Source organism: Charadrius vociferus, unplaced genomic scaffold (genome assembly GCF_000708025.1).
Source record: "Charadrius vociferus isolate BGI_N301 unplaced genomic scaffold, ASM70802v2 scaffold183, whole genome shotgun sequence".
Lineage (NCBI taxonomy): Eukaryota > Metazoa > Chordata > Aves > Charadriiformes > Charadriidae > Charadrius > Charadrius vociferus.
The window spans coordinates 5,513,985-5,540,745 of NW_009648250.1; the positions used below are offsets into that span (position 1 = coordinate 5,513,985).

A 26,761-nucleotide genomic window follows, 5' to 3' on the forward strand; every position below is an offset into this window, starting at 1 on the left:
CAGGAGCTGGGAAGCTGTGCCTCTTACAAAAGCAGGATTTTTCCCCTGTGCAAGGAGCCCGCTCCTAGCTGCAGCCGTGGTAGAGCTCCGAAGCAGCGTGTCTGCAGAGCTCTGAACCATATCCCCCCTCCCTTCTCTTTGATTGTTATGTATGTAAAATACGGCTTCTCAAGCAGGTTTTTTTCAGAAACATTTTGAAGTCTTTTCTCCATTGAACGATCACATGCCTCTGCCGTTAAAGTGAGTGGGTGCTTGTCTTCAGCAAATTAAACCAGAACTAGTAAGATGCACAGGCTTTGCCAATCTATTTGGTTTGTTTACATAAACATAAGTATTCATCCATAACAATTTTTAATAATGTAGATTTGAACTTAATAGCTTTGTGAATTTTACTGTCATGTACTGCGTCCTAAAAAAAAACACAGCTCAAGGCATATTTTTTTTCCCAAATTAATACAAAATTAAAATGTTTGATATTACAGCTTCATCACATTGATAAATGTAGCAATTTACAACTGGCTACTGCCATTTCTCCGCCCTTTAAATTGGCGTTACTTTTAATGGACGGAAGACTCCCGGATGCTAGTTAATTTCCGATGTAGAGCCACCGGATAAGCTTGAAGGACAGTTACCCTTGAAAGGGAGAATTGTAGCGCTTCCAAAATACAGCTGCAGTGCTGAAATTGGGCACGTGATGGCAGTATTGGCATATGCAGACTGCCGCGGCTGCTGCATTCAGGTGGTCTTTGGCCTCTACCGGGAAAGGGGGATGGGGAGAAGGAAAGTCCTGAGCTGTTTAGGTGAACATCTGTGCATACTTCCCAAAAAAACCCCCCACCGCTGCGGATTTCTTCTGTGTTAATTAGTTTAAGTTATGTATTAACTTACCGTTACGTGTTTCTTCTGGCTATGCCCTCCAGCCTACGGATCACAGCTCCAGTCGGATGTCTTTCTACGCTGAAGGAACAAATGACATGCCAAGCGTTTGTGCAAGCCCAAGACCATCCAATAAAAAGGTAGCCTACCACTAAGCGTGAGGGTGTACATTAACAGAGCCTGGAGCCTCCTGAGGCAGTGCTGGTAATTAGCACTTCTAAATGAGGAGAATGGTGAGAGAGAGCAAAATTAACAACCAGTTTTATAGAACAAGGAGTTTGTGATGGTATATTGAATCAGTGGGTAAATATTACCCACACTTTTCTGCTTCTACCCCAGAGTCTTTAGATTCTTTTTCTAGGACAGATTTAGACAAGTAGTAGCCTGCCTGGATCCTTCCTTTCCTCTCTTTCTCAAGGTGTTGGGGCCTCTGTCTTTTTCCACTGCTGTTTACCCTTGGATACCTGCCTTTACATGTTACAGTAAACTGCATTCAGAAATGTTTGCCATCTCTTTCTTTTGTAAAGAATGTTTTTCTTTCCCCCTTATTGTTGCTTTTAGAACGAAGAAATTCCTTCCTATCTTGAGTATGTTTTCCCAATTAGCTTTTTAACTACATAGAAGGTACCATATCACATAGATAATTTTTCCGGAGCTGTATCTTGTGTTTGGCACTGCTCATCAGCAGTGGCTTTGGATGAAGAAGCAGGGGGAAAACCCTGCAATGAGCAGTTCAGAATCTGAGTTACAGTTAAGTAACTCCTTTCTTATTCATGTTTATTGGTTTGATTTCTGATAAAAAGCATAGAGGTTTATACCAAATCTGAATTTGGATGGATTAATATGTCCTATTCAATGTAAATATGCTGAGGAATCTCATTAGCTTACAGATTGTGTCAGGAATAGAAATAGACATTGCAATAAATTTTTAGTCCAGATTTTAGTTTCCTAGAAGTTTAGATCATTGGGTTTGGGGTGTCTCATGGTCAGATCTCACTGCAAAGAATATTGCCTCTAACTACAAACCTGCATACAAATTCTGCTGTAGTTATTGCTATGTCCTTCTCTCCCACCACACAGACAATCTTACTTCTACTTTCTCTCAAAAAACATGGGTCTGCTAAATGGAAACATTTAGGGAAGATTGGGGAACGCACCTGCTCCCTCTCATGTGCACAGCCAATGGCCTGAGGATAGACCAAAGGCATTTCCCAGTTTAGTTATCCAGGGTTCTGGATACACAGAAAAATGGATCCCAAAGTCTGTTTGCCACCAACATTCCTTATATGTCATTTTGGTCAAATCTGCCTTCTCATCCTACAGGGATGTCCACACATCCCCATCCAACTGCTGACTGTCCAGCATGGGGAAGTTTCCCACATGGGAGAGAGGGAATGTTTAAACTGGAAGATGAGGTGATTGAAAAGCCATTTCCCAACACTCTCTGTTTATTATCTAGCATTTCCACGAGGAACTGGCGCTGCAGATGGTAGTCAGCACGGGTATGGTGAGAGAATCTGTCTTCAAGTATGCCTGGTTCTTCTTTGAGCTCCTGGTAAGACTTGACAGTGGTATTTTATAGTAAGTTAATGGTAAAATGTAGCAAGTACTCAAGGCACAGATTTAGTTGGGTGATGATCTCAGCCCCAGTGTGAAAAGGAGAGGTCCCAAATAATGGAAGTACACCTAAAGGATTCCCCATATTCACCCCTATTCCCCACTGACAGCCTGTGATGGCAAAGTCCTGCATGAACTGCATATACAGCGGTCCACAGCGTGCAGAAGGCTGAAAGACATACATCAAAACGAGTCCTTCCTTTTCTGTGAATACATGTTCCTGTCTTTTCCAATTGGGTAGCAACATGGGAGCAGTGACAAGACTCTGTAAACTCACAGTTTCACAGAGCCCTGTGGTGATGCATGTCAATGGAAAAAACATGCTGATTTCCACTGGCAGCATATAAGCAACCCAACAGCAGGTCAAGAAATAAGAGTTAATTCCAGAAGTGTTGCTCCCTTTTCATCATCATGAAGGGCAAAATTTGCAAACATCAGCATGTCAGAGGTGCACATGCAAGGGACTGGGGAGGATGATTCTGATTTCAGGTGCTGAGAGTAGCCAACTGCGTGAACATGAACAGGAATCAGTGTCTGTCTGTGTTTGAGTCTTAGGCTCTCTGTTATCATTGTTAGTACATGTAGGATTTATCACAGCAGTTCTGAGAAGATAAGAGTGATTACATTAAGGGAAAAACAAGTAGGGAATCTTACTCCCATGGACTAACTTAAAGCAGTAGTTTTACCTCCAGTTTGGGCATTTTTTTAATATTTTTTTTCTGCTTCTCAGATAAAGAGCATGGCTCAGTATGTTCACAACATAGAGAAGCAAGACAACCCACGAAGAAGCCGATTCTCCGATCGTTTCAAAGATGATATTACCACTATAGTTAGTGTGGTTACTTCAGAGATTGCTGCACTTTTAGTCAAACCACAGAAGGTAAATGCATGAAATAAGCACCATAGATCCTTGCTACTCAGCCTGTGTTACACTGAGCTGTATTTAATCCCATTTCAGCTTCAGCAGCGTCAGTAGAATTAGGCCAAAATTGGGGCGGTATTCTCACATGGACCTTAAGCGAGAGTTGTGGCTGTGCAAGGAGCAGCCTTCTGCTCCCCTGGCAGATAGTTTGTTTTTATTCAGCTCAGCTCCCCAGCCTGCTTCTCGGTGTGGCTGCAGGGTGCAGGGAGGTAATCCCCTTTCCCATTGACAGGAAAGGCTGGACACCCATTTTCAGTGGCGCTGCTGCTTTACGCCAGGTTAGCCGAAGCGTCAAACTGCAGCCCAAGCAGGGCTTATTCCTTTATCTCTCTTTCCTGTTACCCCGATTTCTACTGCGTAGTGTTTTATTCCACATTTGACTTCCCTGACAGAAATGGGCTACACAATATGAAGGCAGTATTCCTCCTGAGGTTTGCAAAACCCATCCATGAGTGATCTAACCCCAGATCTCTCTTAAAGAGGCACTTGCCACATGAAAATTAAAGACAAGAAATAAGCCCTAAATCCCATTAAGTTATTTCTCCTGATACATTTTAACAAGTTGCACTGATACAATGGATTATAAAGTTGAAAGGATGACAAAATGTGGTTTATATTTTAACATTAATACTATCAGCTTACATCACTGATGTCACTCTGCACTGGCCAGTGGACAAAGTTAAGGCCACAGACGAGCACTGGGTGACTATTGTTTGTTCAGTTGTTGCAGTTGTCGACTTGTTTTCATGCCCCAGAGCTGCCAAATGCACTGTGCTAGCCCAGCAGTGTGCTCTGTCGCAGGGCAGACCAGGCTGGAGAGCTGGCTTGCTGGGTCACTTTTGAACCAGCTCCGTTTCCTCATCCACTTCTCCATGTGTGCTCTGCTGTTCTGTTGAGGAGCAGAAACTGGGAAAGGGCCAAGACCAGACAACTGAGGGCAGAGAATGGCGCAAGTGGTTGTCACTGTCCACCAAGAAGTCATTCCTGAAGCTTTTTACCCTTTGCTCGATCCTTTGGTGTGCTTCCGTGATAGCCACATGCAGAGAAATTGTTTCAACAGAAATGTTTGCTTAAGGTGTCAGTTACTTTTTTTTTTTTAAATAGATTGTGTAATAAAAATTTGTTACATTAAAAATGTTTAACGGAACTGTAGGTTTTGCCAAGAGATTAGTATTTTATGGCTTCCTCACAAGAAATACACAGGTGTTTACGGGCTGTTAATTCAATTCAATTTTGATAGAGTGAGTGTACAGAACCTGATTATGCATGAAAATCCCACGGCACTGTTTGCAGAATTAGGGCCATTGGTTAGTTGTACAGAGTAGCAGTAGGTAATGTGTGTCTGATTTTTAAATCCAAGCAGTAATAATCTATGTTTCAATACATGAGCATGTCAGATTGCCCTGAGATTCTACAGTGATATGTCTAGCATATTTTAGCCTACCCAGTAAGATAGTGGAAAACTAATTTTTTTTTCACAGTAGAAAAATGTTTTGCTGTGTTTCAAATATATTTATCTATATCTATTCTTGAACACCAACAAAAAGGTTGAAAAATGAAAAATTAAATGGTAACCACCCCGAGGTGCTGCACACCTGTTTTCAATAGTCAGAGACACCAGTAGGGGCAACATTTTTCTCAGTCATCTCCTCTATCAGTCTTGTGTGAATCCACCCGAGGGCTCTGAACATTAAATGTGTGCAGATCCCTCAGAGACCTCCACAAATTCTTCTGGCCGAACTACATGTGCTACTGAGGTTTTATTATTTAAATTGGTATACTTGAAGTGACTGTAGCCTTATTTTAGAGAGCATGTGAAATTTTTTGTGATTTTTACTTGGGGGCTGTGTATCTCTAGTAATCAGGACAATTCTAAGCATGCAAGTGCTTAGCCATTAAATGGTAAAACCCTCAGATTTATCTTACTAGTGTTTTTTTACTGTCAGTTTTACACTTAAAGTTTCTAAACAAAATATTTGGCTTTCCATCAGAACGGGTCTCAAATTCCATTTAATTGTTGTCAGCCCAAAAGCTTGCATAGATAAACTTGTTCATTCATTCTGTGATATTCCTCTGTGAAAGCTACAACAGTTGAAATAATTTACAGGACTGATTCTGTATAATTTTAACAAGAACATGTAAATTGGAGAACTGAATAATCTTGTCCAGTATGTTCCATGAGATGGTTCTGGGAGCTATCCCCTACACTATTTTTTAATGATTCTGAAAAGTCTTCCGCCTTTATATAAGTTTTATACATCATATCTGCAATTCTTTATTTTCCCCTTTTTTTTAAAGGAAAGTGAGCAAGCAGAAAAAATTAATATCAGCCTGGCCTTTTTCTTGTATGATCTTCTTTCTGTAATGGACCGAGGATTTGTGTTTAATCTCATCAAACATTACTGTAATCAGGTAGGCACGCTGCACGATTGGGATTGCATTTGGCTTACAGCCAGTCCAGTGTTCTGTTTGATTCATTTATCCATCAAGATCCTTTGAGCTGTGTTAAAGGACCAGGTAAATTTCCTATTTTCTATTGCATATGCAGAGACTTTAAACCTCTTTTGATTTGTAGTCTGCAGAAAAAAATTGAGTGGAGCTTAAGACTCTTTTGGAAATGTCATATCTTGCACTGCTGCAGAGCACCCAGGGAGCCGCTTTTCTTCCCTTACTTTTTTACACTGCTTAGCAGCAGGGTCTGCAGACCATACAGAGCAGCTTTTGGTCTCTGACTCTTCCAGTGCACTGCTGTGATGGACAATATTTAGATTTGGGGGTTCAATCAAAATGATCCATCTCTGTCTTCTTGCTATACAAGTGTCCCAAAATTAAAGATGATGCAGGATGTTGTTATGAAATTATTTGTTGTATTTTAAGGGGAAAGTTTTCCTTCTGTTTTGTGACCTGATATACCTGCTGTAGTTTTTCTGCCAAAGGAAGGCCCTCTGTCAGCTGATGGTAGGTAGGAGAACGCAAGGTGGCTACCACCCCAGTTTCCTATGATATGTGCAATACTCCACTGATGTCATTATTGATTTGAAGGGAAGTGACAAGACCACTGATGATCTGTGTTGCCTAGCAGGACATTTTATGAGTTTGCCACAGGCTCAGCAGAATTTTGTTTGGTTTTGATCTTTTTGTTATGCAAGAGGGAAAAACTATTGTATGTTTTTCTTTTGGGAGGGAAAATTTGTGTATTTCTATTTCAGGAAGCAGGATATTTCACTGCATGGTCATTAAATAGTGCACACCCATCCCATGACACTTTTTTGGTTTGCTTTTCTAGCTCTCAAACAAGCTGAATTCACTGTCCACCCTGATTTCCATGAGACTGGAGTTCCTGAGGATTCTCTGCAGCCATGAGAATTACCTTAATCTAAACCTCTTCTTCATGGCCTCCACATCTGCTCCAGCATCCCCTTCCCCCTCCTTATCCTCCCAGGTGAGCATCCATTAGAAGGTATTGCATGAATGCCACATGAATCACACATGTAGAGAAAGATTTATGTTGCTCTAGGTTAGAATTAGCCATTGTTGGATCATGGAGGACAGCTTCCCTCTTGAAAGAAAAGGGGCAGATGAATAAAGACTAAAGGAGTACTACTGCAAAACTGCATCTACACAAGTTAAAACTTAACACGACAAAGATGGGACTCTTCTGCTTATGGGGGGGAAAAAGAAGCCAGCATAGCTCTTGCAGCTAGTTCTAGAAAATCAGAGCTGGGCAGACACCAGTTTAATCATTCTTTCCTTCAAGCAACATCATCAACTCTTTTTCTCCTTTAGGAGTAACCTATGAAGTGCAACCTGCAGAAATCAATAAGGCTTTTGTGGCCCTTGGATGATTTAATACATTAGCTGACCACCCTTGCAGTAATTCTGATCTGTCTGCAGGAGTGCTGCCCAGCTAGAGTTAGATTTTCAGTAAGAAATGTGGCCTTGTGAATAAATCTTTTGGAATTCTTGGAGAGAAGCCAAATTCACCTAACTGAGTGGTCTACACTTCAACATTATTCCACACAAACATAGTACAGCCAATGCCTATCTGCTTGAGGTTGAAATGGGAGTGGGCTTAAGTAAGTGGATTCAAAATATGGGCCTGCTCAGAGACATGAGTTTCACTTGACTCAGTGTACTGGAAGACAGCTGCCACAGTGTGGTATACTGCTACTTCATGTGTTTGTTTTCTGGGACTATTCCCACGTGACTGACAGAAACATTGGGAAAGAATATCGAAGAATATAAATTAAAAGCAAAATTTGGACTCGTAAACCCCAGTAGCTGCACTGCGGTGTAGAGTCTAAGACTTATGTTCACCCGATCAGGGGACAAAAACATTCCAGGTGACCTGTGGCACAGGTGGAGAGTGGAGAAGCTAAGAAGTTCACAACACATATACAGCAGCAACTTTCCATTCCTGGGCTGGCTGTATATCAGTCATAGCCATAAGTTACAGCAGTGTGAAAGCAGCTCTAAATTATGCCAGCTGCCAGCTAGCTCAGCCAAGGATTTCCAGAGTGAAAGGAAACACTGTTCACGTGTCTTCCCTGACCTTACTTACCTGCTAGACATCATGGATGCTGAAGAAAGAACAGTGCAGAGATTCTGGCACCAAGGTCCCTCTTAATGTAGGGGCCGCCTCTTGCTGTATGATGCCCAATGGCTGCTCTGCAACAGTAAGAACAATGTGAAGAGTTGTAAACATGGTGAAAATTCTGACTTTGTGTCCTGTCCAAACTAATGAATACAGGGTAGGAATTTTATATCTCAAAAAATGTCAAATGAGTTGCTCACACGGAATGGAAAGGATGAGATTGCATCCTAGCAAGGAACTCATTGGAAACTAGATGCTTTTTATTTCACACTCACATGTTTTCCTCCAAAATGTCCAACCTTCTTTCGAAGTCTGTGCTTTTCCTCTGGTAGAGATTGTCTGTTAGCTACATGGCGTGTGAGTACAACCACTTTAAGAAGCTTTGATTTCAGTTATCATTCTTTAACACTTCTAATATGCTTCTGCAGAACTCTAGCTCCTGCTCTAGTTTCCAGGACCAGAAAATCGCTGGTATGTTTGACCTCTCAGCTGAATACCGTCAGCAGCACTTTCTGACCGGCTTACTTTTCACTGAATTAGCAGCAGCACTGGATGCGGACTGCGATGGGTGGGTATCCCAATTTGCAGATTTTAGAATGGGATTGAGTCACACTATTACTCTTGTCAAGGCTGTAGTTTGATTCCAGGGCAGTCCTGTTTTGCCCACTCCCTTCAGTGAGTAACTCTGTAAGATAGCAATAACTCAGTCATTATTTTATCTGCACTATGTTGGTCCTAGTGAATAAAAATACAGTATTTGTTTGGTAGTGTAGGCTAAGCACACCAATTGAGAACACAATTTAAAATTTAAGTTGCTTTTCTCTGTAAAGCACCTCTGCCTTTGTCTGAGCTTAAGAGTTTAGCTAAACTTTGGCCAGAGTCTGGTGCTTTTCTTAAGCACCTCTCTTCACCATATTGAATTTTTATGGGAAGTTTGAAAGACTAGGGTGCTCTCTGATTGTGGTGAAGTGGCTTGGGGATGTAAGATAGCTATCTTTTTCAGGGAACATGGGTTTCTGCTCAGAATGGAAGAGATTATCTAATGAATATTGGTGTATTAATTTGTTTCTTTCACCTCCACTCTGTTTCTTAAATTTGATATATAAATAATTTGTGGATGACTCATTAATGGAGCTTGTGGATGGGCTTTGTGTTAACAGGATTAGCAAGGTGCAAAGAAAAGCTGTCAGTGCTATCCTTAGTCTGCTGAGTTCTCATGACCTAGACCCACGTTGCTCCAAAAAAGAGGTGAAGATTAAAATTGCAGCTCTCTACCTCCCTTTGGTTGGTATAATTTTGGATTCACTGCCGCAACTCCATGATTTTACAAGTAAGACCTTTTCCACTTTGTTTTTTTCAGCTTCTTAGAGTGACTTGTGTAAACAACCTATCAAATATAAAAGAGATCACACTAAGTGCGGAAACTCCCCACAGTCTAGTAAGGTTGAATATTTCTTTACTTAGAAGTCAATTCAATTTTTAAAGACAGGAAAACTTCAGTGTCCTCCCTTCATGAGCATGTGATAAATCAGAGATGTATCTGTAAGTACTCCTGCCTATCTTTTAGTGTAAATATTATGATCCTGCAAATAAGGCCTGCAAGATCTGCCAGAAATATTGAGATATAGACAGGCTTAACAGACAGTAGGGAAGAAAACAAGAGTGGTACTGACATCGTGTTACATCACAATTAAAGAAATTGGATTGTTTTCTTTCTATTTTTCTATTGCTCTTTAGTGCTGTTAACACGATACCAAAATTAAGCTTGGGCAAATGTAATTATCACACAGGAAATATATTTTTATTGTCTGTTACAACTATAAACTTTGCTCTACATTATTAAGCCTTTTAAAACATTATCTGAACTGTTTCCTTGCATTTTACAACTTGTGTGTTCATATAATATTGCTGAAAGTAGCTATTTCACATATTTTTGCAAGATAGTAGGTCTCTGCTCCTTGAAAAACTACATTTCACTTCCATAAATAAAATAAAGGCTATAAAGAAAAAAGGTGTAATCTTTGAAGAATATACTTTCGTCACTGGTTCTGAAAATATTTTGTATTTAGATGTCTGGACAAAAGCCTTAATACTGTGAAAGCATTATTTAGCACTTTCAGTCAAATAGGATGAAAGCATTTATTATACATTGACTAGTCAGATCCGACCCTATTCTTCTAATTTAAGTATTATCCTTGTATCACAAATGACAAGGAGACATTATGAGGAAGCCCAGGTGTACCAGTATGGCTAGGTTTTTGAGTGTCTGTCACAAGAGGCTGTTGAGCTCGTTGGGAACACACTGGGACTTGCTGGTCACTCAGCTTCTCTGAAAAACATGGCTTGCAAAACACTAAATGGACACTCAGAATCAGAGGTGATTTTTTCAAAACTTAGGTATAAATAAATCTATTTGCTGAAAGTGAATGTCAAGAACTACCAGGGAATAGAAGCAGCTAGGTGCCTGAAATTAAACTTGTTCTTTAGCCAGCGGGCAACACTGGCTCTGTCAGCTGTTAGTAGACTTCCATACTTTATTGAATATCACCAAACCCATGTGTAGCTTTTGAGTTGACCCTCTTGCCTGAAATGGACTGGAACTGGATGCTTCCAAGTCTTATGGCTTAGCTTTGAATTTCAGAGACGACCTCACATTTGCTACTGCCATTGCTTTTAGTTTAGCTTCTCTGAACACCTGGAGCTTATTGGACACATATCCGTTCCCTGTGTTTATATGAACAATTTGGCAGCCTTTGCAGATGGCCCCAATCTGTCTTGCTAATGCTGCACCTCTTTCACTGCTTGCTACATCACCCAGACCAACAGTCTCAGGGATGGAGGTGCCAATTGTTTTGTTAGGTTACAGCCTGATGAAAGACTGTGACATGTGAGCAGCAACAACTGGATTGCTCCTGAAGTTCCAATGGGATATCTCAAATTTAGTTTCAGATGCCCGCAGTGGAAAAGGGCGCACAGGAAACCCAGAAGAAGAACAAGACTCTGCAGGTGCCATCAATCAAAACGTGGCCCTTGCAATTGCAGGGAATCAGTTCAACCTCAGGAGCTCTGGAATATCTCTGGTGTCCCTGGTATGTCCAGTGCTCTGCAAATCTCCTTTCTTGTATCTGTTTTCCCTTTTTCTTTGTTTTCTCCTTTTATCCTTTCTTCTGACTAATAACTACAGTCATGAGAAGACATGTGTTCTTGTTTCCTCCAGCCCCAAAGAATGCCTCATATTCCTCCTGTCATCTCTGCTTCTTCTCTTCTAGTCATTTAATTACTTTTTTACCGTAAGTAGTTCCACTTTTTCTCCCACATGCCTATTTCCATTTCCACACCCAACCTAGACTCATTTCCAGATCAGTGAATACCACTATGACTCCCCCACTTCCTCCCAGCCCCATTCTCACCTGAATCCATGGATCTAGGACTCAAGTTCCTTCTTTTTCTCTCTATCTCTTTCTTCATTGTTGTTTTTATTTTCTATACATTTTTGCTGACACAAATGTGTGGCAAGAAGGGACCAAATAGTTATAGAATCTTTTTCTATGCTATTCTAAGGAAACTAAAATACAGGCATCTAGCAAATAATGCTCTTGTGCTTCTTTCTGACTTTCACATGTATACAACTGGTCCTGTCCCGCACATACATCTAAAAAATACAATGAGTATAACCTGAAAGAGGTTAAATTTAGTGAAGTGCAGTTCTCAGATTTGATTTCACTGAAATTCAAATAATATTATTTCACCTGAATGACCTCTCTCTTCTTTTTCTTCTTTCAACTGACATTTACGTTATCTGCTCCTAGCCCTACAGACAGAGTGCCACATTAGGTCCTGATACGACTCGCAACCTTTTGATCTGTTTTCTCTGGATCATGAAAAACGCTGATCAGAATCTAATACAGAAATGGATTGCAGACCTTCCATCCATGCAGTTGAACAGGATTTTAGACCTCCTTTTCATTTGTGTCTCATGCTTTGAGTACAAGGTAGGTGAAACATGTCCTGATTTTGTTGTCCTGTTTTGATTTCTTTTTTTTAACCTTACCTTCCAGCTGTCCAGGGGAAGTTTGTTATTGACAATTGCTCAGTTAGCTCTTGTCTAATCTATGCTACAAGCAGACAAATTAATTCAGATAAAATGACTGACACTAACCTTCAAGCAAATACAGACAAAAACTTCAAGGAAGTCCTATGAAGCTGGCTTAAATTGTTTTATTATTTTCCTTTTCCTGGGGATTTGAGGCCTATTTTTGCAGGACAATATATTGACACCTCCTGGAGCTGTTCTTATACTCTGCCCATTTCAAAGCAAGGTTGTGGTAGATGACCCTTTATTTAAGGTCTGGGACTGGACATCAGGACTGCCCACTCTGACAGGGTCTGTCTGAAATGAATGTCTGTCTGAAATGAATGTCTCTCTCTGTAGCACTGAGATACGTATTTCTGTTAATTAGCAGTGCATATACTACCTCTTTCCTCACCTGTAAAATTTAATTAGCCTTTTTATGTTAGTCAATCATATTCATTGCTTTTTGCCCCCTCTACAGGTGTCTCCTGTTGTGTCTGGTTCTGGAGGTGTAATTTGGACTCATGTCCAAAGATGGAGGCATTGGTGTTGATGATTGCTTTGACTTTACTTTCAGGGCAAACAAAGCTCAGATAAAGTTAGTACCCAAGCACTCCAGAAGTCACGAGATGTTAAGGCCCGATTAGAAGAGGCTTTACTGAGAGGTGAAGGAGCCAGAGGAGAAATGATGAAGCGCTGCAGAATACCAGCTGGTACTTCCTACCCCTACCCCCCCCACACCTTTTCAGAGGATCTCAAGAGGTTGTAGACATAAATGAATTTGTTGGGGTTTATGTACGCTCCCCACTTTCGTTCTTATATTTTTCATGCACAGTCTTTTCCCTTGCAGACCTTTCTTGGTTTTGCTGTGGACAAAAACATCATTAGCTTTCAGCTGTCCAAGGTGTAGCTAGGACTGAGCTCTTCTCAGGTGAAGAATATGAGGCCAACTAAGAAGTCTTAAGACATTCTGAGAAATTGTGTTAGTGTCTAATCAAGAGCCAAGAAATGGTGTCAAAATTATCAGTAAGAACAAATTGTTCATAGCAAAAAAGGTTGTTTCATTTAATAAATGGAATAACTTGTGTTTAGGTCTTTGAAGACATCTGTAAGCAAGCTAACGTTCTAAAAATCCTAGATGAAAAAAATTATGGGGTCCTGTGCTTTTACTAGATCCCTGAGGCTGTGAAGTTGAATGGTTTTAGTTCTGACAAACTGCTACAGACATGTATCTCCTTCTTTCAGTGAGCTATCAGACTGCAGATGTCTCCTTTTGCTTTAATCTCACTGATATATGTTGTACTTTCAGGGAATGACAGATCAGCAGGGCTAAATGAAAACCTGCGCTGGAGAAAGGAGCAGACTCACTGGCGGCAGGCAAATGAGAGACAAGATAAGTAAGTCTTTTAATAAATATATATTGCTTTTATTAGAATCAAGCTGTTTGGGTTTTTTATGTTTTGTTCTTTCTGCTAGAATGTTTTATTACAAAATAAACAGTTGCTATCCTTTCTCTCTTCTGTCAAAGAGAAAGAAATGGAAAATGTTTATGTAGCAGAAGTATTCAAATGTTGCTATGACACAACAAGAGATGACAAATACTTGAATGAGAAGTTTAAATAGTTATCTACACATTTTTCCTTCTGATTAGCAATGTGGTAAACACTAGTTATTGATACAAGTTGTATCAAATACTCCACAGAGGCTTGCTGCAACATTTATTTTGGTGCTGCTGTGGCTCCTCACTGTGTACAGTACTGTGGTATAAGTTTTGCCACATTAAATCAGTTGGGCTGGGCCTGACTCTGCTTGTGCTATGTTAAAATTGAGATGAGTTATTGGCAGGAGTAGGGGAAGATGATTCTGTAGTGAATATTTTTCTTGTTGCACGTTTTAAGTTGTGATGTCTCAGTACATTTCACCTTATCAGCACTATATGGTAGTAGACAGGTCAGTGTTTAGATTTACCGAAAACTATTTTCAAGAATAATTTGTATCACTAACAGCATTTTTGTATGGTACATTTTAAGTTTCTGTAAGCATGGAACTTTTTGCTTTTCCCTAAAGGAGATGTGTCATTTGTCTGTAGATAACTTGCTTGGATTTCGACTATCTGAACAGGCCACCATGTGTCAGATAGAGATTGTGGCCTCTAACCAATCCAGCTGCTGTGAGCTCCCATGTGAATTTGTGAATTTGAACTGAGAACACTGGTTTGTGCTGTGTGGCAACTACGTTGCTGTAGGCTAGCTCTCATCCATGAGTCTTTTAACACAAAATTGTTAATTTGGAATTTATCCAAACTTTTAAAAAAGAATCTTCCCACTTTCAGTGCTAGATTGGAAGAGGTGCAGATCCAGTGTGGATATATTTTGCCCTGAAAGTAGCTTGCTTTTTCCCAGCTGGTTTCATTGAAATAAGAATAAAACAGTCCTCAAGCAGCAGCTCTACAATATCTCTTTACAGTAGTTCAGTTAAACCACTTAAAATAAAAGTTCTCGTTACATAAGTACAACTCTGCATGCTGTCCAAGCCTTTCTGTTTTACCCAGTATTCATCACTGTGATATGTGAGATCTTTGCTCTCATCCTTTAGTGTATATGTCCCATAAGTAAGGGGTTTGCAGGTAGCACATGGCACAGCAGGTTTGCACAGGTTGCCGCTCAGCCTGCTTCTTCTTGAGTCCAGCGTGCTTTGGGATAGGGCTTGTAGTTGCAGTTATAAACTAACTGTGGGGTCAGAGAGAATCCAGTCAGCATGGTTAATGTGCAAGGCTGATTGCTGGAAGTGGTTCAAACAGCTATGCCGTTTGCTTAATTTGTTCAGTTCTTACTCATATTTAGTGATCCCTGGCTTGATTATAGCATCAGCCTTTAGGCAGACTCTTCTGTTTTTCATTGCTTTGAGTCATTTAGTTAATAACCATACAACTGCCCCGACTTCCTTTCCTAGTCCTCCCCAGAATTATCTGGGCACAAAGGATGGCTCTTTACTTTTCTGGTTTTCTTTTTGGGCAAGACTCCACTGGGCAGAAAAGGTAAGTGAACATAGCAGAAAAGCCACAGATTTTGAAGTCACTCAGAAGTGTGATTGTAAGGGTATTGCTCCAGCCACAGAAATGCACCTTAGGAACTTTGGCCCAAGTCAAAGCAGTTCTAATCTCAAGCTCCAGAGAACAGCTTCTGGCCATGAAGCAGCTCTTTTCTGAGCAGTTTAGAAAAAAGAACAAAGCTGCTTCTTTGTGTTTCTGGCATAGAAGGGATCTCTGAAAATACACTTTTGTTGGGAGCTGCACCTATGCGTAGCTGCAGAGGAGCTGTGTTCCAGAACTTGTCCTTAAGTCTCAACTAAGAGGGCATCATGCATCACCTTACCACCACCTTCTGTCTTTTGTACATGTTTCAGTCCTCTCTTAAATGGCTTGGGGCACTGCTGTATTGATCCTGCAGCTGTTGGACATGCTGTCTTTTGTTGTCAACTGTCTCAAACCCAACATTTTAAATTGCCGACATTTAACACTGCTGCTATGGCATTGAAACCATTTCCCCTTTGCCCAAGCCTGCTATTTTTACTTTTTTTCTCGAAGTGTAAGATCTGTTGCTTTTTATTCCATTTTGGGTTTTGGTGTCCTGCTACAGGCAATGTATTCAGAAATTACTGCATAGCTTATTGAACAATTAAACATGATATTCAGGGCAGAGTAGCCTTTACACAAATTGCTATTAAGGAAGCAGAAGCGTCTATTTGAACTACCCAGATGCCTAGTTTTCAGGTGTCCCCTTTGGCACTTTTGTTCTATGATAACAGCTCTCGTCATTTGACTGGGTGCTTCTTAAGAACCACCACTGAACACTGGTTTCATTGTTTGCTCTTAGGGGATCATTCAGAATGGTATCATTCGTATTTTGGCTTTGTTTAAACAGCAGACCATCTAACTCTTGGAGGCCTTTCTGCATGCTTTAATTAGAACTCCTTTTTGCAGGACAAAAGCTGAGCTAGATCAAGAAGCTCTGATCAGTGGAAACCTGGCAACTGAAGCTAACCTGATCATTCTGGATATGCAAGAGAACATCATCCAGGTGGGAAATGGCAGAGCTGGCTTGGTACCCTGCTCCCTCAGAAGCCGTTGGAAGCAAGATTTGTTTCTCCTTTTGTTTCTTAGGCAGTGCAAAATGTTTTAATTAAATATCTTCTGTAAACTTGCATAGTCTTGAAGGGAAAAGAAAGATGAAGAGGAATGAATCCAAGGATGAAATTGCTGTCTGCCATAACGCTGTTGCCACAAGAGCACTGTAGGGCATTGCACAACTGTGAATGAAAGAGAAATCTACCACTGTGTTTCCAGTAGATGTTGTTGAAAGCCATTTCTGCTGTCTTACTATGATCTGGGAGTTTGCAGAGGATGAGGGAAGAAAAATCTATTTATGCTAGGAATGTATCTGAAGATATTAGTAATTTGGAACTGGACTGTTGGGTGGCCTTTGGTCACACTTGCATGTATGATCCTGTGAGACAAAAGTATTTAACCTTGACTCCCACAGATTGCTCAGTGCAGGAAAGTATATTCCACCTGCACGGAGTCCTTCTGAAAAGAGATATGCCTCCATAGAGCGATGTAATGTGCAGAACTTACTTAACTTCTAGGAGTCAGATGCAGCAAAATTTGACAGGTTCTTTGACAGCAGTGGAACCATGATAATTGACTCTGTTTGAACATGGTCTCCTAGTTTACAAGAGACACTCCAGATTTATGGGTATGGGAATACTACTGTTGGGGCAACATGCATAGTCATAGATAGCAAGGAGAAAACTTTGTTCTTGAAAACCTGTGAGTAGAAAAGCACTTAGCTACTAGACTCTTGTAGTAATGGGCATGATTTTTGCGTGACACCACTCATAGCACCTAGTCACCCCACTATTTGGGTTGTGGGTTTGATCAGAGCATACCAGTATGCCTGTTTAGACTATATGCCCAGGAAATCAGAGCATGAGGGGGCAAGGGGAAGGATGGTGCTTGCCTACCACGGGATCATTTCTGATCCAAGGTACGTGAAAGATTGGATGGAAGGTTGACAGAACTTCAAGATTCACTGCAGAAGCTGGCTGAGCTTAAAAACACACTGGAGGTTCTGCAGATATTGAGAAGTGTTTGGGACATTTTCCCCTCTGTCTTCCTGATCACTACAAAAGTGTTTTGAAATTCCTCTGAAGCAGTTGTTAACAAATGAATAAACTGCAATCTCTAAACTCCTGGATGTCTCTTCTGGACAGGAGAGCAGGACTTCAGTTCCCATGTGTGAGTTCATTGCAGAATTACCTCATGTAGTTACTGTTGGTTTTCTCCTCCATGTGCAGGCAAGCTTTGCGGCAGAGTGCAGAGACAATCTTTTGGGAGGAGTTTTGAAGGTCCTGGTAAACTCTCTTGGCTGTGATCAGAGCACCACTTACCTGACTCATTGCTTTGCTACACTCAGAGCACTCATTGCAAAGGTATGCTCTGGACATAGGTCTGTTTTCATGCTTCTAATCAAGTTATTAGAGCAGCATTTCTAGGGCAGAGCTGTGTGCATTCACTTACTACTTTTCCTTGGCATGTGTTAAAATATGTTTTGCATATGTAAATACAAATGCATGTCTATAGGGATGTTACAGGACTTCTACATCTGTGTAAGGTTATTTCGTTGACTATACAAGATGGAATAATCAAATGTCCTACAAAGAAAAGCAGTTCCACAATGGAAAAATCCATGAAATCTTTTTTCCCCTAAACTATTCTAAAATACAAATAACAAACAGGATACTCCTGTCCAGTTAATGCCTGTCTGCTGTTAAATGCAGATTGGCTGACAAAACCTAATTACAGGGCAGATATCTGAGTAGTTGTGAAACTCATAATTATGTTTTCATTGTACTCTATCTTTGAAAGCTAACTTCCAATTACAATAATGAATTTTGTGAAGCAATCGTTATTCTTATTGAAATAGATCTTTGAGTTAAGCTGACTCAGTTCTGTATTTTATGAAGCAATCATTCCAATTATTTCTATTACACTGTAGGTATATAGATGTTATTTTACAAATAAAAATGATAGAGCCCTGTGCCAGCAGGCTTGTAATATAAATTAGACATAAAACAGTGAGATAATGGAGTGAAGAAAGGTTGAGAACTGGGAAATGGGCCTGCAAATGAGAAATAATATTCTGTGTTCTGCTCACGCACCTGTATCAGTCCCATGTATGTATATACAGTACTGGTGCATCTGTGCTGTCTACAGTGAGAGTTCTTAGGAAAGACATCCTGCTCCCTGGGTTTATTGTCTGCTGAGTGCATTGTGGAGATACTGAAAAGGAGGGTCTGGCATGAAAGCTGGGCAATGGAAGTTTTGTGGCACGCTGTAGGAGGAATAACACGCTGGAGGGCTGGGGAAGGGTAAGGTATTGATGCAAAAAGCTGGTAGTTGCTCCTTATGCTTAAGGAAGTATTTGCATGTTTCATCAACAATTATGTATTCTGAACATAGCAACTCTCCATGCTTCTAAGAATTTTGCAATATCTGATGTTTTCAAAAGCTCCTAAAGCCAGGGTACTCTGAGAATTTTTTTTATTCTCTCTCTTTCTGCCACTCTTTTTCTAAAAACAAAGACTATTTTCAAACCCTTCTTCTCTCTGGAAAAGCTTGAAAATGGAACCTGCAGCACCACAGGAATCAGAAGTACAAATTAAAAAAAAAAGTATAAAACGTAGTTTTTGCAATCTTTATTCTTTGTCTGAATACTGTGATTGTTGTGCACTAAGCTAATGATGTTTTAATGGCCAGAAGCAAGAGTAGTCAGTGTTTTCTTCTCTATCTCCCGTAGTTTGGGGATTTCCTGTTTGAAGAGGAGGTCGAACAATGTGCTGACCTGTGTCAAAGAGTTCTCCATCACTGCAGCAGCAGCATAGATATTACACGGACTCAAGCCTGTGCCACTCTTTATCTCCTCATGAGATACAGCTTTAGCTCTACCAGTGTAAGATTTTGAGAACAGCAGTGTGTTTTGTGCCACCTTTTTTTGTGATCAGTTGAAACTAGTTTAACACAGTGTGGGCAGAAGAAAGTGGGTTTGGTTTATACACTAGACAGAGATATGTGAACTGATATGCATGGTGCAGTGCCACCACCATTCTCTCATGTTTTTGTTTTTTTTTCTGAAAGAATTTTGCAAGAGTGAAGATGCAGGTGACCATGTCACTAGCCTCTCTGGTTGGCAAATCACCCGACTTTAATGAGGAATTCCTTCGACGATCCTTACGAACCATCCTAGCCTATGCAGAGGAAGATGTGGATATGCAGGCAACTCCATTTCCCATTCAGGTCAAATCTTTTATGACACCTGTGGCTTTTATTAGGAACTTTCACATAGGAATGTGCTTGGAGGACATAGGGATGCAGGGCTTATTGCATGAGTTTATTTCTAACACAAGAATAAGCAGAGAAGAAGTGGAGGACATAATTCCATACAATAAACTCTTTAAGTACCACAGAACTGTACCCTGTAAGAGTTTCCCAAGATGGAATTTGATTCATTACGTTTTCAGACAAGTAGCATCATGGAAACTTCTCTCCCTTTTTCAATTCATAAGGTGGCAGCAGCAATAATGAAAAATATTTCAGACAACACAGCTTTGTTGAAGACTTACAAAAACATCAGCTTTTTTGTCAGATCACAGATAAACTAAAGCAGAACATTAGCACATAGGTTTGATTTTTTTTTTCATTCACAAATAAACAGATGAAAGGATTCCACCTCATTTTTATTAATTAAAATGTATGTATAAGATCTGCTATGCTAGCAGTCTTTGCTGCATTGAATAGAGTTGGAAAAACATATCTTTGTAGCAATTCATCATCCTGACATTTCCTTGGGTAAGAGGGACTAAAACAGAGTAACATCATGTGGTACAGATGCTGTGATTTTTCTAGAAGGGAAAAAATAAACAGCTGAGAAATGCATGTTGATCTTTGTATTACTGCAGGTAGAGGAGCTGCTGTGTAATCTGAACAGCATCCTGTCAGATACAGTGAAAATGAGGGAATTTCAGGAAGATCCGGAGATGCTCATGGATCTCATGTACAGGTGAATCCATTTAGATTTGCTACTGAGGAAATTCTGCAGTGAGGTGAGCACAAGAACTGTGTGTTCTAGGGACAAGCTGTGGACAAACCCTCTAGCTGTTCTGTTTGTGTACATTCCCACTTTAGCGTAGCTGATCTGGCACAGGGCGCCTAGGCTCTGGGACTGAGCATGTTGCGGTGGAGCCACTGGGAGGTGGGCATAGACTTGAGCAAGGGTAGGAGTCAGGGACTGATAAACACTGGAGAGTCTTGGGTTCAGGAGTTTTACTCTCCTAATAGCCCCTGTGTGTCCTGCCTACCCCTGCCTAACCATTTCTTTTGCCCTGTGCTTAGTGAATTATACAGAATAAAGATGGAGATGTCTCCTTCCATTCAGCCCAGGTGGAGAACTATAAAGGTTCTTTCTGCTATTTGGGAAGAAGTAATCGTTCACACCTCCTTTCTGCCCTGTGTTGTTAGAATTGCCAAAGGATACCAGACATCACCCGACTTGAGGCTGACTTGGCTGCAGAACATGGCAGAGAAGCACACCAAGAGGAAGTGCTACACAGAAGCAGCCATGTGCCTGGTCCATGCTGCAGCGCTGGTGGCAGAGTATCTCAGCATGCTTGAAGATCGAAACTATCTCCCGGTGGGCAGTGTCAGCTTTCAGGTAAGAAAAGGCTCCCAGGCTCTGACAGCATAAGGCTGGGATGTCCTGTTCTGGTGTGTGTATTCCTTGCATTAACCAGAGTAGAAGGGCGGGTATGGGAAGGAAGAGTTACAATGGCAGAATATCCATTACCACTCTTGGTAGGTTATTCCAATGATTTATGCTTACCGATGAAAACTGGCACTTTAGTATCTGGCCATGCCTAGTTTCTATTTCCAGCAGTTGGATACTGCAATCTCTTGTTTGCTAAGTAGAACCCCTCTATTATCACATGCCTTTTCCTAGGGCTGTTACTTACCAACTGTGACAGATGCATCTTTCAAATGTCTTTCTCATGATCTGTGTAATCAGAGCTACTCAGTTCTTTTAGGCATGTTCTCCAATCCTTTGGATTGTTCATTTACAGAGTGTTTGCTGCAATGATTAGGAATCATTCCAACTAGTTAGTGGAAACGTTTTGCAGAATCAACTCAGATGCTGTATAGACATCTGCTGTTTGGGCATTATTGCCTTTATAAAATTTTAATCTCTTTGAAAGTATCAGGTTTCTGTAGTCTGGTGTTGATTCACTTTAATTACAATACCTTTAATTTTTTCTTGAGTTAAACTTTGTATGAGTATTTCCACCGCTTTGTCCTGGATGCAGAGTGATAAATCTACCACTACCTGCTCATCTTGTTTACTTTTAAAAAAATGTGATCCCCAAAGCATATTTCCTCGTCTGGAACTTCCCCAGTTTTCTAAAACATATGGCAACTCAGTATTCTCTGCCTGAATGCCCTTTTTGCTTAGCTCTTTTAAACCATTGAGGAACACATTTTATGGTCCAGATGATTTTGAAATGGATGACAGTAGTAGTTGGTACATTCATCATGGCTTGATATAACCATACAACCTGGGGTTTTTTTTCCCTTCAGAACAGTAAATAACCATACCACCTGGGAGGGTGTATAGAATAGAAATGTGAACATGATTGAACCACTTGGCATTTTGCATCAAGTTAAGTATGCTGGGTGTATTTGCAATTCCACCCTAGGAATCAGGTGATGGACTAGTGTTATTCTTAAATTCCTTTACTCTTAAGATAGCTGTATATACTCCTTTTACTGCCTAGACTTCTGGCCATGGATTTATACTTCTGCCATTCTGCATCCCTTTTGTATACTTCCTAACTTCTAACTTCCATTCATTACTTCTGTTTTCTATTTTTTCCCTACTTGTTATGTACTATCATCATTTAGATATAGGTGAAATCTGCATTCCCTTCCTAATGTCATCCTGCTCCCAGGCTGCCTTGAATGCTTATCATCTCACACACTTGACCCTAGTGCAATTCCTTCTTCCTTTGCTCCCCAATTATGCAGATTGCCATGAATGGGTATGTTTCCAGTTAGTTTAGAGAACTGAAGTATATTCTACAACACACTAGGCAAGTTTCAAAGCAACAAGTCAATCTCTCTCATCAAAATGCTTGTCTAAATAGATGTTTGCTAGAGGAACAGTTGCTCCATAGGAGAGAGGTAATGAAATGCCTTAATGAGCAGAAACCCAATTGCACAACTTGTTATCTGACAGCATAATTTTTAATTTCAGTTTGCTCAATAACAATAATTAACTATAATAACTCTTTGCATTTTTACAAAGCCTTTCAAGGGAAGGGTTCCCATTCTTTACAAATAGGTAGGTGTTTTGTAGCACCTGTGAAGATCTTGTTCAGATGACCTTGACAAAAAGAAACACTACTCAGACTCTCTTGGTTTTACCTGGAGTTCCAGATCTCACTCATTGACTCTTTCTGTGTCCATTTCTTCATTTAACTCACATATGAAATTAACTAATACTGCTGATACACATTAAGTTGTGGAATTTAGGGTGTTAATAATGTGTATTTAAAAAACATTATTCTGGATGAGCAGATGTTATGTCCTTTTTACAGATGAGTAAAATGAGGCAGCAAAGGATTAAATCAGTTGACCTAGCTCTTCTGCAGTGACTTTGTTAGTGCCCAGAAAACTGATTGTCAGTAGAGTAACACTTTTCCTTATACTGTGCCAGACAAAACTTTATATGCTTCCCTCTGTGCAATCAAAACTATCCCTCAAAATCAGAATGGGATCACTTTCAGTGGAATTCCCTTTGAGCTTAATTTGTGTTTACACTAAATCGTCTTTGCAAATGATAAGGTGGACTTAGAGTATGAATTGCACATGGACTGACTTTAAAGTCACTTTATATTACCACAGTCAAGGACTTAGTGTGTACGTCTACCTGCTGAGACACAGGGCTCATTAGCCTGGGCTTAGCAGTAGCCTAATTCAACTGTGCTGGTTTTGGGGTGTAGGTTGCAGGCTACCCTAGCCATATCTAACATCACCTGGGGATCACAGTAACGCCCCTTGAGTTTACACAAGTGTTTCTTTCCTTAAAGAAAACAAGTCTTGTGAGGTCCAAAATAATTGCTGATGATATACATGGTAATTTGTGTATTGCCTTTATTATATAAGGGACATATAGAGTTCTTCAGTATGAAAGGTAGATCAAGGCAAGAGGTGGGTGAGACATGTCCACTTTGGAAAGGATCATGCAAGCACCAGGAATATGTCATGAAGGCTCTCGCTTACTAGAGTGCATGGACCGTAAAACATGGAAATACATGCCTGACATTAGTTATTACAAGTTTAAAGGCAAAGAAGAAATAATTGTTGTCTGACTTTCTTGGTTACTTTCATAAATAAATCACTCCTCTGGACTCTTTACCCTTTGCAACAAAAAGGAAAAAAAAGCCACCAAAGACCACATGCCATTCTGTGAAAACAGTCCTCAGTGGCTACTGTTACAGAAAAGAAAAACAAGAAATTGAGTATCAACATGGGTTGTATGAATTGCCTTACGTATGTGCCAAGGAACCTAACTCTGGTTGAAGTCATTATCTTCAAAGAGCCTCATAGGTAAAAAGTGACACGGGTGTGCTAAAACGTGCTGCAGTTTTCCCTCTGGCTGAAATTCAGACATATTCTTAACTCCTGCAAATGCTTGCCTGAGCTTCCTTCCAGTGGAGCTGATGTGATGTGCAGACTAGGTACTGTGATGGCAGCCTGTTTTTGAGTAAATATCACCCATGGAGAAATAAATACATCCACAAAACCCAAGGGGGAAAGTCCCAGGTTGCTAGTGATGCGTGGTGCCAATTCTTTATCTGAAATCTGATCAATAGTTACAGCCCTCAGTGTCTCCGCCATTTTATAAAGATGTCTTTAAACACTCGGTTAGCTAGTCAGCTGGCATCTATCCTCCACTCAGACAGATTGTCATTGCCAGTTTCTGCTGAAGTGAGACACTATGACACTAATTTAACTCCTTTTAATGACTAGCAAATCGAAGCTTAGCATTTCTGCTGCTGTTGGAAAGTTACATATGCTAGTTCCATACTGTATGTACATATATTTTAATGTTCATTTACATGTATTTCTATGTATTATAAAATTTTTAATGTTGACTCTACCCAGTGTCATTTATTCAAAGGGATCCAGAAGAACTGTAGACATGATATTTCATGGTCTAGAATCTCAAAGAGTGACCAACACTGTGTACTTTGTCTAGTTTTATTTAAATACACAATAAGATCAGTAACTTTAACAAGAAATCGAGTAAATTCTGCAGGATCAAGGTGTAATATGGCAGTGGCTGAAACGAGAAGCAGCATTCGATTATTGCAGGTCTTAGAGCAATATTGTCTATGTCAAATCAACAACTTGAAAGTTCAGCTTCTTCAAGCAGGTGGCAGGAGGTCCGGGGTTCTGCTTGGAATTTCCCACCCCTGGGTGCCAGCAGCGGGAAGGGCATGTTTGTTGTGACACCTGTGGTGTGGGACATTGAGCTCATTGCAGCTTCCAGGAAATCCAGCCACCAGAGGGAGGCCAGTTTGTAACCTACTGGAGTCTTCATTTTAAACCTGAGGCAAGAAAGAAAGTTTAGGATTCTTGTAGCGAAACTCCTGATCTGCCATCTGCAGAGATTTATGTTGTTACATTCATTTCTAAATGGAATTTAACTGTGTATCCCCTGACTGCACTTGTATAATCTCATTCTTCTTCCCATCATGTAAAGATGTTGAAACTGTTTCTTCCTCGATCTGTGATAGACTATTGATGTAGGTTTCTGATTTCTCTGCTCTGATGTATTTTAGAACATTTCGTCCAATGTGCTAGAGGAATCTGCTGTTTCAGATGATGTTTTGTCTCCAGATGAAGATGGTATATGTTCTGGGAGGTATTTCTCGGAAAGTGGCCTGGTAGGGCTGCTGGAACAAGCAGCAGAGCTCTTCAGCACGGTGAGTGAGGGCCAAAATCACAGGGAGATGGAGCAGTGCTATCTGGCACAGATCCATAGCTTATTTTCCTGCACATGAGGAAAAAAAAAGTCTTACTGCTAAACCAGGCTCCAGAGATCTGCCCCACTGCAAACAACAAGAGGCAGAGACATATCTTACGGCTGACCCAGCCCTCCCTCAGCTGGGTTGGCTAAGCTAGGCTTTTCAGGTAGTGTAGCTCAGCCATATATTCACCTCTACTATGCAGACTACAGTCAGCATCAGCAGAAAGTGATTGTCCAAGACACGAACCAAGCCCCTTGGTTGGTATTTTCATGAGGTAGTACATTAAAAAAAAAAAAAAAATCTAGTTTAAACTGTAGATTTTAGAAAGCATGCGAGAGTTACTCCTGTGCTTTTACACAGCATACAACCACCAGTCTCATAATCCACCCTTACCATGTAAAGAGCCATGATGTTATTACTTAAGTAGCTCATCATATTGTTGTAATGCTAAAGAGGATATATGATTTAGGACCTCTGAAGATATCATTTTGGTTCTTTTTGTCCGGATGCAGCTCTGGTTGCCCTGAACCATACATGCTAAACAAATCCATTTCCTTCTGCTCACCTGAATTTTTGACTCTTCTAGCCCCTAAGTAGAAACCATGTGCTTTACGCAGGAATTTGGGCTTGAGAGCCCAACAGATCAGAGATCCAAATTAGATCCAGTCTGTTGTTTGTAGCTCAGAACTACCCATTTACTATTAGTTGTTTTTAGAAAGCTGAAACAAACAGCATAGCAGATTAAAAGATGAGTCCCATAAATCCCCTTTTCGGCCAGGCCATTGATGTTCAGAGTGCTTGAGGACTAATTTCTTTTCTTCTATTATTTTACTTTTTTTTTTTTTTCTCCCAAGGGGGGATTGTATGAAACTGTGAACGAGGTGTACAAAATTGTCATCCCCATACTGGAAGCACATCGAGACTTCAGGAAGCTTACCTTGACACACAGCAAGCTACAGAAAGCCTTTGACAGCATTATTAATAAGGTATTGGTGAGGCAAGGCACTGCTAGCAAGACACATTGCTGGGCTGCATTGTTTGTTTAAGACTGGTGATAATAAAACTGTTCATGTGAAATAGATCAATTTCCTTTTTCTAACAAAAGCTTCCATCTGCTTTGGCCTACCTACAAAGGGTAGTCTACGGTGAAAAGAGGTTCTATCCTCTCTGTGGGAAAAAGCAGAGATGAATATAAAACTCATTTAGAGTTACAGAAAAATAGCTGAGCAGGTCAAACAGAATAAGAACATGCATGATTCTACCTGGCCACATCTATTTAAGAAAAAAACCCAAAAAACTTTATCATCAATTAACTAGTGTTTCAGTTATAAAACAGAAGAAATACAAAAGCCTAGCTAAATTCTCAGCACTCATACTGCCCCTTTCCTTCTCTTTCTCCAGAAGAATCTTATTGCTGAGTCTGGGCAGTTTCAAATTCTTACCAATTTTCATGGCAAAATTTAAATATTTTTAATGTTTATCCAATGGAATTAGAAAATAATAAGTTGTTTTGTTTTGAAAAAGTCACTTAATGATT

At 40.3% G+C, this 26,761-nt stretch overlaps 1 protein-coding gene across 1 annotated transcript in view; it reads left to right on the forward strand.

Annotated features, from left to right (window-relative positions):
- DOCK8 (dedicator of cytokinesis 8) overlaps positions 1–26,761 on the forward strand; it is a 70,500-nt gene that overhangs the window by 38,348 nt on the left and 5,391 nt on the right. The window contains exons 22-40 of the mRNA XM_009884314.1: positions 921–1,016; positions 2,336–2,431; positions 3,224–3,373; positions 5,714–5,827; positions 6,702–6,857; positions 8,438–8,577; positions 9,170–9,339; positions 10,953–11,098; positions 11,819–12,001; positions 12,659–12,794; positions 13,391–13,478; positions 16,064–16,160; positions 17,437–17,571; positions 18,939–19,091; positions 19,277–19,435; positions 20,098–20,198; positions 20,657–20,849; positions 25,036–25,179; positions 26,079–26,210. Coding sequence (XP_009882616.1) covers positions 921–1,016; positions 2,336–2,431; positions 3,224–3,373; positions 5,714–5,827; positions 6,702–6,857; positions 8,438–8,577; positions 9,170–9,339; positions 10,953–11,098; positions 11,819–12,001; positions 12,659–12,794; positions 13,391–13,478; positions 16,064–16,160; positions 17,437–17,571; positions 18,939–19,091; positions 19,277–19,435; positions 20,098–20,198; positions 20,657–20,849; positions 25,036–25,179; positions 26,079–26,210 — 2,589 coding nt within the window. The remainder of the gene's footprint in view (positions 1–920; positions 1,017–2,335; positions 2,432–3,223; positions 3,374–5,713; positions 5,828–6,701; positions 6,858–8,437; positions 8,578–9,169; positions 9,340–10,952; positions 11,099–11,818; positions 12,002–12,658; positions 12,795–13,390; positions 13,479–16,063; positions 16,161–17,436; positions 17,572–18,938; positions 19,092–19,276; positions 19,436–20,097; positions 20,199–20,656; positions 20,850–25,035; positions 25,180–26,078; positions 26,211–26,761) is intronic.